At 36.1% G+C, this 13,279-nt stretch overlaps 1 protein-coding gene across 4 annotated transcripts in view; it reads left to right on the top strand.

The window, feature by feature from the left end:
* The window catches only part of Nipped-B (Nipped-B cohesin loading factor), a 293,544-nt gene that overhangs the window by 240,645 nt on the left and 39,620 nt on the right, over positions 1–13,279 (top strand). For all 4 annotated transcript variants that reach the window (XM_083117506.1, XM_083117505.1, XM_083117503.1 and 1 more), the window contains 3 exons: positions 4,976–5,284; positions 6,676–6,910; positions 11,335–11,489. In XM_083117506.1, the coding sequence (XP_082973632.1) occupies positions 4,976–5,284; positions 6,676–6,910; positions 11,335–11,489 (699 nt within the window). The remainder of the gene's footprint in view (positions 1–4,975; positions 5,285–6,675; positions 6,911–11,334; positions 11,490–13,279) is intronic.

The raw sequence follows: 13,279 nt of genomic DNA, 5'->3' as shown, positions 1-13,279 counted from the left end.
CTGTAGGTCCAGTCCCAATTAACCTTACTGTGCATAAAGTGGACTTAAATCAATGCATTTTAAATTTTTCATTGTATTCCCTTGAACAAAACTCAAATCAAGGTTGTACTATATAAGTATTCACACTTTTAATTACAAAATATTAAAAGGAATAACTTCATGCAACTCTTTGTTTTCACCCTCATAATATATATATATATATATTTTTTTTTTTTAAATACACTTTCCAGTTTTGCAAAAATAAGTGGGATGAATTTCTACACATATGTACCATTAAATGCAGAAAATCTTCACTCAAAATAATTTTTACATATGCCATTATAATGCAAAATTGGAATTAATTTCCTTCAGTTACATGATCATTTATCAAATGACATTATTGCTGATACCTTTTTTTTTTTTCCAGAAAAAAGAATTGTTCTCACTGTAACTACATTGCTTTACTCATTGCACATAATTTACCAGATTCTTTCCTTTGAGCATTATACTGACAAAACTGCCAAATTTATGTTATTTCATAGTTACAAAGCACAGAATATCTGCTTCGTTAACCTTCCTCAATGTAGAAAAGAGTAAGTAGATCAGGCAGCGGCGGCTCTAAGGGGAGAGCTGCCGTGCCATGGCTCTACCCTCAGAAAAAGAAAAAGCACTTGCTTTGCCAAAATATAGTTAAATTAATACATTTACTAACGAGGAGATTCGAATCTCGTAAGCGTTCGAGATTACGGCCGCCTCAATTCCTGCGCCGCATCCCCAGCTGTTCTCTCACTTGCTCTGGGTTAGCATAGTCTGGCCTGTGCACAGAGGCATCCACGGAGGCATGAAATAGTCTCCGCAGTTAAAGAGCGAGGAGTTGGTAGCCCAGTGGTAGCCATAAGTCAAACAGCCGTGCCCCTTTTCGGCTGGCACGACGCGATAGCTTTCGCATTGTGTTGACATAGTTGCAAACTTCACAGAGAAGTTACTAATCCTGACCGATTTGTAATACTCATTGGAGAAGTAATTTGCGAGAAAGATACTTTCCTGCATACTTGGCAAGAACAAACATAATATCTTCCCCAAATTTATATAACCATTTAGATAGATGCATCTAAAGAGCCATCCAGACTTTTTTGTTATCAATTTCTTCCTTAAGAAAAGATATATCCCTTGCTCTCATGCACACAGACACTCACGTGTTGCAACTGACATTGACAATATTGAAGATATTTTCTGTACAAAAAAATTGCCTCCTAAATATCAAAGGGAATTCGCATCACCAGGGGATTTTTTACTAAATATCAAAGGGAATTCGCATCACCAGGGGATTTTTTACTTTAATACTTGTAAAAAATCACATGGAAAATCTATCAGTATAAGAATTTCACTTGGAGATATAATTCAATTTCTTGCATTGAATTCTAAAAATTGTAGATCTACAGTTAATTTAGCAGATAATCATATTTCAATTGTTAGTAACACAGATTGTTGATGTACCGTCTGCCGTGCTGGGGTTGAAAATTATAAACAAAGCAAGGTGACAATACTGTGATCGACTCTGTGTCTTTAATTGTTCAGTGTTTTTCTTTTTAGTGAAGTGAAAGTGTCTGATGGTGTGTGAAAGGAAGGGTAGTTAGTAAAGATGAGTCAGATTAGAGCATTATTACATACACCGTTTTCCAAGGTACTATGCAATATTAAATTAAAATCTAAACAACTTGGCTGTCCCACGCCAGATTTAAACATCAATTCTATTTAAAAATGTCAAAAAGATGGTTAAGGTGACAGGCGTCAAAATTTTAAGTCACATTTATTTCCTAGAAACTCTAGTCGACCTCTGCACAGCATGCTTCGACACCAGGGATTGCGGGTTCCAATCTCGGCCTGGGCATCGGTGTTATTTGTGTGTGTTCACTCATCCTTATCTTCGTGATTAGCCAAAAGTAGTACAAATGCAAAGTAAAATAAACCAATCTTAGGAACTCTGAATTTTTGTCTGCAATTTTAGTAAACGAACTTGACTTACTTATTTCCTGGTACTCCGCTACGGAGCATAGGGCCTCAACGAAGCATCGCCAATGGACTCTGTTTCCAGCCATCTTCCTTATCTCATTCCAGGTCTTTCCTGTTTCCCATATTTCTTGCTCTATTGTCCTTCTCCAACTCATTCTTGGCCTTCCTCTCCTACGTTGTCTTTGTGGGTTCCAGCTCAATGCTTGTCTCTCTATTGCCAATGGATCTTTCCTCAATGTGTGGCCAATCCACTTCCACTTTCTTCTTTTGATCTGTATTGCCACCGGTTCCTCTTGTGTACGTTTACATAGATCTTCACTTTGTAATATCTGGCCAATATATTCCCAGAAGTTAGTAAACAAAGCTCCATTAAAATTACCTCTTCCATTAGATTTCTGTGACATATGCTAGCGAAAATTTTTCGATTTCTTGATCACGTTGGCACTACCCATCATACTAGCTGCCAGCCGCCACTGAGATCAGGTGCAGAATATGAGTAGCAAACCCTGTGAATACATTATATCTAAGACATACCCTATGTAGCCAACTGTCACCAGACACCCATTGTTGTTGGTTCCGAAGGCACCAGTTGCGTTATTAATAGGATGTTGAACCTCCCATTGCTGTTATTACAGCATTTACCCTTCGGGTAGGTTCTCCACTAAGTTCTGGTAAACAGCCAATGCTCCAGCTCATCCAAAATGTGTTCAGTTAGGTTCAAGTAGGGGCTTTTGGCAGGCCAGTTATGCACTTCCACCTGATTTTCTTTAAACCACAATACGATTGACCTTGCTGTGTGGGGGAAAGCATGCCATTGTCTAAAATGTCTTGTTAATGCCAGAGGTCATTGACCCATTGACTAAAACTAAGGGCCCAAGTCCAAAGCATAAAAAACAGCCAAGGACCATTACCTCACCACCACCAAATTTCACTGTTGACACAGCACACACTGGTAAATACCATTTGCCAGGTTCACGCATGTCCATCAGACTGCCATATCACGTATCACGACTTACCACTCCTTAAGACCTTCTCCCACTGTTCCATAGTGATGGTGTTGTTAGCACTACTCCAAATGACATCAGGCACATTGGTGCATCTGGTCAGTGGCTTCCTAGCAGCATCACAGCCATGAAAACCAAATTCTATTACTGGCCTCTGTACCTGAGCTTGGATGGAAATTCGCTGCAATCATCAATAAATCTGATGATTGGTTCATACAACATGCTTCAGAGTTCACTAGTCCCGATCATTGGGTTTAGTGCTTCCATGACATATCCATGACATTGCAAACAGTGGAATGCAGCACATTTAATTGCTGAGAAATCTGATGGAATGCCCAAATTTATGGGCTCCAAAAATCATGCCCCATTCAAAAGCACGACTCTCTCTGCATGTGTATGTATTGTGACAGCAGATGTGTGTAGAGTGTTCTTGTGATTGTGCCTTATGTAGCATTAACCATGTGTGCTGACATCATATTGGACAAGTTCACTTAAACACAAGGGTGTCCTGTGACTTTTGACTCTGTAGGGTTCATAATAGATTTTAGGGAAGAGATAGGTTATTAAATGCTCTAGTTGGCTGATTCAGGCATCTTAGTTAATGTGTAAAATTGCTGATAATATTACTGATGTGATATTTCTACAAATAATTTAATGCAAATTCAGTCATTTTGTTACATATAATTCATATACCCTGTCTTTTTGTAAACTAAATATCAAAATGTGCAGTTTCATTTTTCAAAAGAAGCACTAGTGCAGTTACCTAAGTTACGTGTATTAATTAAGATGATTAAGCATAGGTTATTTTTTTGTGCCAAATGAATGTAAACAAATACAGGGTGGCTACTCACTGGGAATTCTGCATGAATTTTTCTCTGAAGACGTGAAAAATTGCAGCTTTTATTAATCCAGATCCCATTGAATTTTTACATATTTCTAAATGCCCCGAGACAAGTTATTCACATTTTAGCTTTCATTTTTATCGAGGTAGAGAAAAAAGCCTCACGGAAAATAAAACATAATTCTCTCAATCCATTTACTTTTTTAGTGTCCTTTGCAGAACAATTTATCTGCCAGCCCAGAAGATTATTGCAAGATATCTAAGTTGACCAGTTAAATTTGAGTCTGAAATTCTTATAAGATTAATATTTTTTTTGTAGATTATTATATCCCATAACATTTGTGACTTGTGTTTGTAGATGTAATTCTAGTCTGAGTATGTGAAATGGCAAATGTAAACTTCGCACCTTAAATTAAATTTTAAATATATATACCATTTAATTGAATTGAAATATAATTTTCGAATACAGTGGAATCATCTTGTGGGTTAGTGGTAAGAGGCGGTAATACATAAGGTTGAAATAGAAGAAAAAAAACATCAGCTTGTATCTTGAATTTTTGGAAAGTTCTCCTTGAAAACCAGGAATTATACTTGAATTTTATCATGGTCCTAGACTAGCCACCCTGAATAAACAAAACAGTCTTTAGTTCCCCAGGAGTAAAGAGAGAGGGAATCCTAGTAGTATAGGATGGGAGTGATGTCATAGGACTTGCAGGTACAGAGGTACTTAGCTGTTCCATTTATTTAGATCTCTTAAATGAGATAAAGAAAAGTGTAATGGTGCCTTTGTTACAATTCAAGTTTTGGGAAAATTTAATTTAAGAAACGTGGGTAATTTTTTGTTATTAAGAGAGATTTGGAATATAACCTAACACCCTTAAGGTAATCTGTAAGATAAACTCTCCTTTGTTTAGAAAAGAAATTTAAATTCTTAACAAACAAAACTTGTGTAAATTTTATATGAATCTTTCGTTTGTTTTAAAATGTAAAAAGGTTAATAGTCTCACTCACATGTGTTAGTTTTCACTGCTATTAAATAGTTACTTATTTTTGTTAATCTTTTGAAATTGGTAATTGTTTAAGTTTAACTCTGCTACAAATACATTTGTAGAAATGTGATTTTTCTTTTCTCTGATAGTTGTTCAAACCAAAGGAAGATAAAGATGATTCTACAAAAGTGAGTGTCGAACCACCAAAATCATTGCTGACAGCATGTCGTCAAATTGTAGATTGCCTCATAGAAAATGTTCTAAGGTTGGAGGAAACAAGCCTCTCTCAGGATGATGATGGTGGTGGTGGAAGTGATGGTGGAGGAGAAGAAACTCGTGGTGCCTCTCAACGTCTAGTTGCCTGCCTTACAACATTATACCTGTTTGCCAAAATCAGGCCTCAACTTCTGGTTGACCATGCAATTACTTTACAGCCCTACCTCAGCCTTAAGTGTCAGGTAAATACAGATATTAAAACAGTAGCAACATTGCATGAAATCAGTGAAATGTTGGATATACATATGTATGTATGTACTATATCTATTGAGTGGTTCGCTCATGATCTTGCCTCTAAAAATTTTGGGTTAGTCTCTCAGCCAGAGAATAGGTGTTCCTTTGCAACATTAAATAACTAAATGTGCAACAATTTATTTTATCCATATCCATAATAAGAATGAATGAATTAAAAACAATGAAATAACAGTACAAGTCAGTTCATTTAATTTTCACCAATTCATTAATCTTGACAAAAATTGAGCAAATATTCATTTAGTGGTATTGTTGGCACTTTTTAAAATGTTAACAGGATCATACACGCAGCAAAAAAAGAAAAAGACAAATATCTGAACAGGAAAACAGCATATCCAATCAAGTTTAAAGTGGGTATTATTATATCTTCATGTATGATATGTAGTGCTCCTCGAATATGTGGAGGGCCTCCCCGATGGTGCAGTGGTAGCGTCGTTGCCTTGTCAAATGTGGAATATGGATCATGCCTACTCTGAAATTGCATCGTGTCATGATGATGAATATTGTACCGAATGTTATAATAATTGAAAAGTGGTACAGTTACTGTGTAATGATTTTAGCTGGCATTTTTGGATATTGTGATTGATACCAGTACAGTAAAAATGTGATTGAATTTGTTGGCACCTTATCAATCTGTTCTGTAATATGTTATATAGTATCCATTCATACTAGACACACACTAGAAAAAATTAAATATACCATGAAGAAATGAGAATTGTTTCTTGAGCTACAAACAACACAGTGCATACAATATGAAATACTGTATGATTGAAAATAGCAGTGTACTGATTTTGAAGCATGAATAATGTTAATGTGGTGCAATTATAAATCTAGTGATGCACAAGTTGCAAACAGTAAATTTGTACTCGATGATACACTGTATAATATGAAGTTTAAGAAAAACAGTGGTCTTGTAAATCACCAACGAATTAAAAATTCTGAAAACCATTGCCCGACCCTGTGGCCGAGTGGTTAGCACATCACGCTGTGACGCCAAGGGTCCCGGGTTCGAATCCCGGTCGGGCTTGGTTGTTTGTGAATGTCCATTCATCAATTTCATCACTCATCCCCATCTTCGCAAATTAGCTAAGAGGCACAAAACGCGAAGTAAAATAAACTAAATCAATCAATCAATCTAAAAACCATTGGCATTTTATAAAAAGTGAATTTTTGCATCTCCCGGAGAAAATCTGCGATGTTTGTGTTTCTAAACAGCAGTAAGTTTGCAAGTATCCTCATTATAAATTTATAATATAATAACTGAAAAGTCTCTTATATAATAGTAATTTTTATTCTCAAGAATTATATTTTTCTGTTATAGACACAAGGAGATTATCAGATCATCAGTAGTGTGGCACGAACGTTGGAACTGGTGGTGCCATTGATGGAACATCCAAGTGAAACATTTCTGGCACAGTTAGAAGAAGACTCTGTAAAACTTATATTACAGCATGATAAAACTGTGGTTGCTAGTTGTCTTTCATGTCTTGGATCGGTTGTGAATAATGTTACACATAATTATAAGCTGATTCGAGACTGTTTTCGCAAGTACTATGGTAAGTGCATATGTATTTGGTGTAATTTAAGTTCATTATCAATGATGATAATTGACAATTTCAGTATATAGGAGCAATTCCTTTCTTCTTCTTCTTTCTTTCTTTCTCTCTCTTTTTTATCATATGAGAGAACCAGAGGAACATAACTCCAAAAATGCAGCTTTAGTTTTGTTTATATAAATTCCTCTGAAGAGCTGGAGTCAGACAGACATATCTCCACTTCTAATCCTTAGCAGTAGGGTTGAGTCAAACATATCCAATTTACTGACACTTTTTAATAGTCGAACATATTCCTAAGAATACATTATTTTCTCTCCTGTAAATTTGATAAATTAGAGTTACGTCCCTGTGGTACTCACACAGTGCTATGTCAGTGGTCAGGAGAACATGACTTTCTTCACATTATTAAAAACTGTGATGTGGTTAAGATAAGGTATTGTGGTGATGTTGAGAAAGCATTTATGAGATGTTGCTTAGAACGATGAGATTTTTTTTAATTGAACCACAAAAGTATCCATAGTAAAATAATAATGAAAAATTCACATTTATCTTTAATTATGGCATAACAACAGGGTTCCCACACACATTGAAAAACCTGGAAATCTCAAGGAATTGGAAAAATAAAATCTCAGGGAAAATTATATAATGGATCAATGAGTCCCAATGAAGCACATCTAAAAGACTAGAATATGCTCCTGCTTCCTGAAAATAATTACAATAAGTAGGATCCCATATTTATGGTGAATCAATGATCTAGATGTCAGTACAAAAACTGGACACATTTTGAGATCATGGTATATAAAATGGCATATTTTTTTTCCTTTTAATAGCACATTTATGCAGTTATCAGAGTATTAAGTTTTATTCCTGTGTAAAGAAGTCCATTTTTGCATCTCGGTTATTTACAGCAGAATTAATGAATTTTGTGTAATTGCATAACTCTCAGGATAATTCAGACTTCATAAAGTGTTGTGTCAGCAATAAACTCTATTTGGTTTTTGTTTGAGGGTTGATTTCATATTTTGCATCATTTTATAACAAAATGTGGTAGGGAAATGCATTTCTCACGTTTCAAAAAAATGAGAAATGAACATTACAGTGTGATATTTCACATTTTGTTTCCATAAAAAATGAAATGTGCATGTCTCTACTACAAGTTAAGTAACTTGCTTTACACAAGTTTCTTTGAAGATACAGGCTTTAGATCACATGTTTATTTTGCTATTAATGTGCTAACCATTTGTCAAAAGGTATGATAATATATGTTCTGTATTTGGTTTGTTTGAAATTTTATTTTTTGCATTGTAATACAGTTTAAATATTGAAAAGGCATTTAAATTCCACAAAAACCTATAAGCGTACTACATGGAGATGTCATTTTATTCAAATATGTTTTGTTATCAGTTTTAAAAAAGTAACTGATATGAATTCTTGGCCATTACAGGTACACTTCTGATACAAAATTTGCTGATACTGATATTCTACTGATCCAATATAAAATTGTGGATGTTTCTTGAAGGATATGAATGGTTTATTTATGTCCTTCATTAATGTAAGCAACTAATTGATTGCAATGGATTTTGCTTTTGAAAAAGTACTACATATTTAAACGTTAACTTTACAAAACCTTGTCACATGAATTATATATTTTTATTCTTAATAAGAACAACAAAATGGTGGAATTTTGCACTAAATTACAGGCTATTTATGAACATATCAGATTGGTAAAATTATTAGTAACTTTACAGATATAATTGATACACCGAAGTTCCTGCATCAGCCAATGCCAAAAGCACACCTATTAATCTGCCTCATGTCTAATAATAATAAAGAAGGTGATGATGGTTTGGCTATAAGGGGAAATGAGGAGTCTATTGTAAAATAAATTTAAAATACAGTCAACTCTCGATACAATGACCTTTCACAGTTCCCAGGAAAAGGGTCGTTATTTCGAAGGGGTCATTATTGGAATTTGCACCAATTTTCAGCTTGAACAAAAGTCAAACGGACACAAAGATTGCTAGGAGAAAGTAACACAATTTATCCTGGTAGTTATACAACCTGTAATGCACATGATGCATGTTGTGAGAAGGAAAATAGAACATGAAAAAGTTTTCACAAAAACTGATTTAAAATAATGTTACTTTCTTTCAATTGTACACAGTCGTTGCTCTTTCCCGAAATTCTGACAATTCTAGTTCATGAGAAACCTGTTTGCACTGAAACCTATGGAAAGAAAAACAATCTCTCGCTTATTGCAAGCGAAACTCGAAGAATCTTGACACCAGTCACACTGGCACCAGCAAAAGTCTGAAGATAATCTGACAGAATGAATGTTGGATTTATATGGGTCTACTTGAGCATTGTCTCTTGCAGGATTAAATGGTAAGATAAGATCTCTCGGGAAACACAACACAACCTTTCTAGGCACCAGACAAAAAAAAAGCTGGGCTGTAAATTTCATTCTGGTTCGGCAAAGGAAAGGAAGAGGGGTCCACTTCCACCCTCCACCCTCGTCTGTAATCACACCTTATGCACACAGGAGCAAATCGTTTCTGAAACAATCAACCCCGCCCCTTCCTACCTACATGTTTGCTGAAGAGAGAGAAGTCACTCAGGCAACGGAACACTTTTTTGGCAAATATTACAACATCGGCACAGTTAGAAAAATGTATGAAGTGGGAAACGGGCATTATGATGCACGTAAGATCGAAGTAAACTTTTGTGGAAATCTGGATGACAAATCATTAAGCGGGTTGATCTTTAGTTGGCCTATGTGGCTTTGATTATCTCTAACAGTTTCACTTTTTTATGAAGTGTTACAGGGAACAAAGAACACTTTTTGAATGAAAGCAGTTACCGGAAGTTGTCTGGTACAACGCCAAGAGTTGCTCACTCACGGGAACCTGCTGAACCCTAGGTCAGAGCTGGACAGATGGTCCAGACTTCCAGGCACCATGCCTCTGTATTTTGGAACATTCCTGTGATCTTATCTCTAATTTCTCAAGGTGGTGTATTTATCGATTAAAGAGCTTGACCTGCCATACACATAGACATAGACTGCAAGTGGAGCACAGTCATTTCAGGCACCACCCCCCTCCCCCCAAATCCAGTTGTCAGCAGCTCTTAGGACAAGGAAACAAGTCAAGGTCGATTTAAAATAAGATCCAAGCACATTCGATGTTCTCTTCTCGCGTATCCAAGAGCAAGCGAAGTCACAATGGCAAAACAAGCATGGCGCATTTGGTAGCTGCCGTCGGGTGCAGGGTAAGGTTGGTGCACTTGGGGGAGGGGAAGGTAGAGGTCAAGTGCTATTGGATATCACTCAAATTTTGTGTGGTGGTGTCTATCTTTAGATCAGACCCACTTGCTAGCGGTAGAGTGCTCGTGAAGGGAATGAGTGCAAATAAAACTAGTGCAAAAAACATATTTTTGGGTCGATTTCCTTCAATTTTTCAACTGAAAAGGGACGTTACTTTGAGAGGGTCGTTATATTATCGTAGAATCGATAGTCGACTGTAGTAATATAATGCATGCTGAATACTGTGGTAAAGACTTGAAGAATCTGGAAAACTCAGGGAAAATACATGTAGAGTTTGTGTTGGAACCCTGAATAACTGAGAATGTAATTAACCAATGATGCATTAATTTGGTATATCAACATATGTTACAATGTACCACAAACTCCCAAGTCCTAGACCACTTCCTAAAATGTACATACAAAATGTTAACGCCATGAAACTTTGATTTTGGCCTGCTGCATAGTTTTTTCATCTATGGCATAAAACAAACTTTAAAAGTATGTTCAAGCTTTCGACTCCTCCTCAGAGTTATCCTCCAGTCTGAGAGATGGAGAAAGAGAAGAAGCGCAACTCCAGTGTCACATGTTCTGCTTCTTTCCATTCTTTGTCTCTTGACCAGCCCTGAGGATAACTTTGAGGTGTAGTTGAAAGTTTGGACATAATTTTAAAGTGTGGTTTATGTGTTGTGAGTGAAAATTTCTTCCTCAGCTCGTGGTGCAAGGAGTTTTCTATTGTCTCCTCAATAGTGTATTGCTGTCACCTTTTATTGAAGGTGTCTGAGGTTTGATACTTGGTGGATACACATTGTATAGTAGTCCACATTCCACTTTAAACTGTAGGTCCAGTTCTGAGTAGAATGTACCTAAAACAAACTTTGCCTGCAATATAGGATATATGGTTGAAACTCTATTATACATTCTCAATGAAATGTAATATGAAGGAAATCATGGTAACATGTTATTGACACTAAGTAGGTTAAGTGCATGAAGATGGATAATGTTGTAGTATAAGTTCTATATTTAATTTGTTCACATAATTTATGAATTCACGTGCTTTTAGTCATGCTTATAATTGTGATAAGCAAATTCCATATGCTCATTCATATATTATATTTTTCTACAGGCCATTTAACTGATTTTAAGAAGCTTCATGAAAAGGATCCAACAGATGCAAGAATTACTAAATACCTTCCATTTTTTCGTAGAGCTGTTTTCACTGTTGGTTTATTACTTCGGCATTTTGATTTCACAGACCCAGATGTTAGAGAGAGCTTACAGGTAAGTTTGTTGTTGTTGTTGTTATTATTATTATTTTACATCTGATCTAAAGTTGCTTTTTCTTTCCTTGCATGTAATGTTTATCTGAACATGATACACAAAACCAATCATGGAATTCAATTAGGCATTTTATTTTCTAGATTAGCTTCTTACAGCAAAGTAAAGGAAAATCCTCTGCTTAATAAAAGTGTTTAAATCTTGAGATATGATGACTCTGTATTGTGTATGAATATTTCTTTAAAATGGTTTGTCTGCACTTCAATGTTTCTGTGTTGCATTAAGGAATTTTTCTGTTATTAACACAATCAATAAAAAGAAAAATCATTGAAAATTGAAATCATCCAATTTATAATCAGATCTACAGCCCAGCCTTGTTTCTTTTGCATGAAATAATAGAAATGAAAAAATCACTACCATCATTTGGCTTTTGTGCCGCCATAATACATTCTGCATAATGTTGCTTGCCAGCAAAATTGGTTTTACATAACCTACAGTGAAAAAGTGCTATTTTATTGACATATCACCTTAGCCGGCGCCACTAACAGGTAGAAATTTTGTCAACAGATGCAGGCAGCACGTGAATAAGTATTGGCCATATATTTACATGTAAAATCACAAATCATAATTTTGCACTGAAATTGTGCCCCTGAGGGGATCCTAAGATGCCTCTGGCAAACCTGAATTCTCTGCACCCATCGCTGATGTGCTTGGTTCTTTATTGGAGCCAACATTGCATATTGATTGGAGCAGCACATGTGCTTCATTGAAGAGTATTTTATTACTTGTTCTTATGCTCATGTGCAGGAGATGTTCCATAAAAAATACCCTGGGTTCAGTACTGTACTATAATTATAATAAAAAAATGATGTTAGAGTTGCTCGCTAGATGGCAGTGTGGAACTGCCACGTGAAGTACGTGTCATATGCATGACGTAATATGACTGAACTCGGTATCTTCGTGTGTGTGCGAGCGAACACGGTGCAGCCACAAGTGTATAACTGTGTTTTTGTGTACAATATCCGTTATTATAATACACGTTTGTGTTCTTGAGCTATGAGAGTCTTCATTCCTTCACCCAACACAAGATCAACACAATCCTGGACTTGGGAAAGTTACGCCAGGTGTTTTATTGGTGTAATGCCGCTTCACCCTGGTTCTGCTTTTCTTCACAAAGCAACTGTTTTTATGACTGGTGTGTCAATATTAGGAAACCTGAAGTGTATGTGACAGAACACTAAGTGTTCACCCATTGGTTTTAGCCTCCAACCACAATGGGAGATGTGGTTACATGTCTGGAACAATCTCAAACCAAAAACCTGAGGAAATTTGCATCCCAAGCCCACTTGATCACTTTCCAGTGCTCATAGGATTGTGAAGAAAACTTTGTTCATGATGTTCAAGAACTGGAAAACCCTGATTAGGGCAAGTGTTTGAATTGCTGCATCTGCATTAAATCTCACATCGAGGAAAACTACATCAGAATTGTTTATTTCTTTTTTTTCACACTGATGAAGCTTGATTCCATTTAAATGGTTATGTAAACAGCCAGTACAGCAAAACGTGGTCCAGTGTAAACCACTATGCATTCCATGAGGTCCTGCTCCATCCACAAAAACTTGTAGTGTGATGTGTCTTGATGATATATAGTGCACTATCATTACTCAATTATTTCCCTGGTTCAAGAGGATGAACATGATTGCTGGTTTCAGCAAGGTCTTGCTACCTGCCATATGTCCAATGAAACTGGCATTTTTGCATGAGTTCTTTCATGGCATACTAATATCCAAAGA

Source organism: Lepisma saccharinum, chromosome 2, assembly GCF_977018435.1.
Source record: "Lepisma saccharinum chromosome 2, izLepSacc3.1, whole genome shotgun sequence".
In the NCBI taxonomy this organism is placed as follows: domain Eukaryota; kingdom Metazoa; phylum Arthropoda; class Insecta; order Zygentoma; family Lepismatidae; genus Lepisma; species Lepisma saccharinum.
Note: the sequence above shows the minus strand (reverse complement) of the source record. Positions and strands in the feature narration are given on the sequence as shown.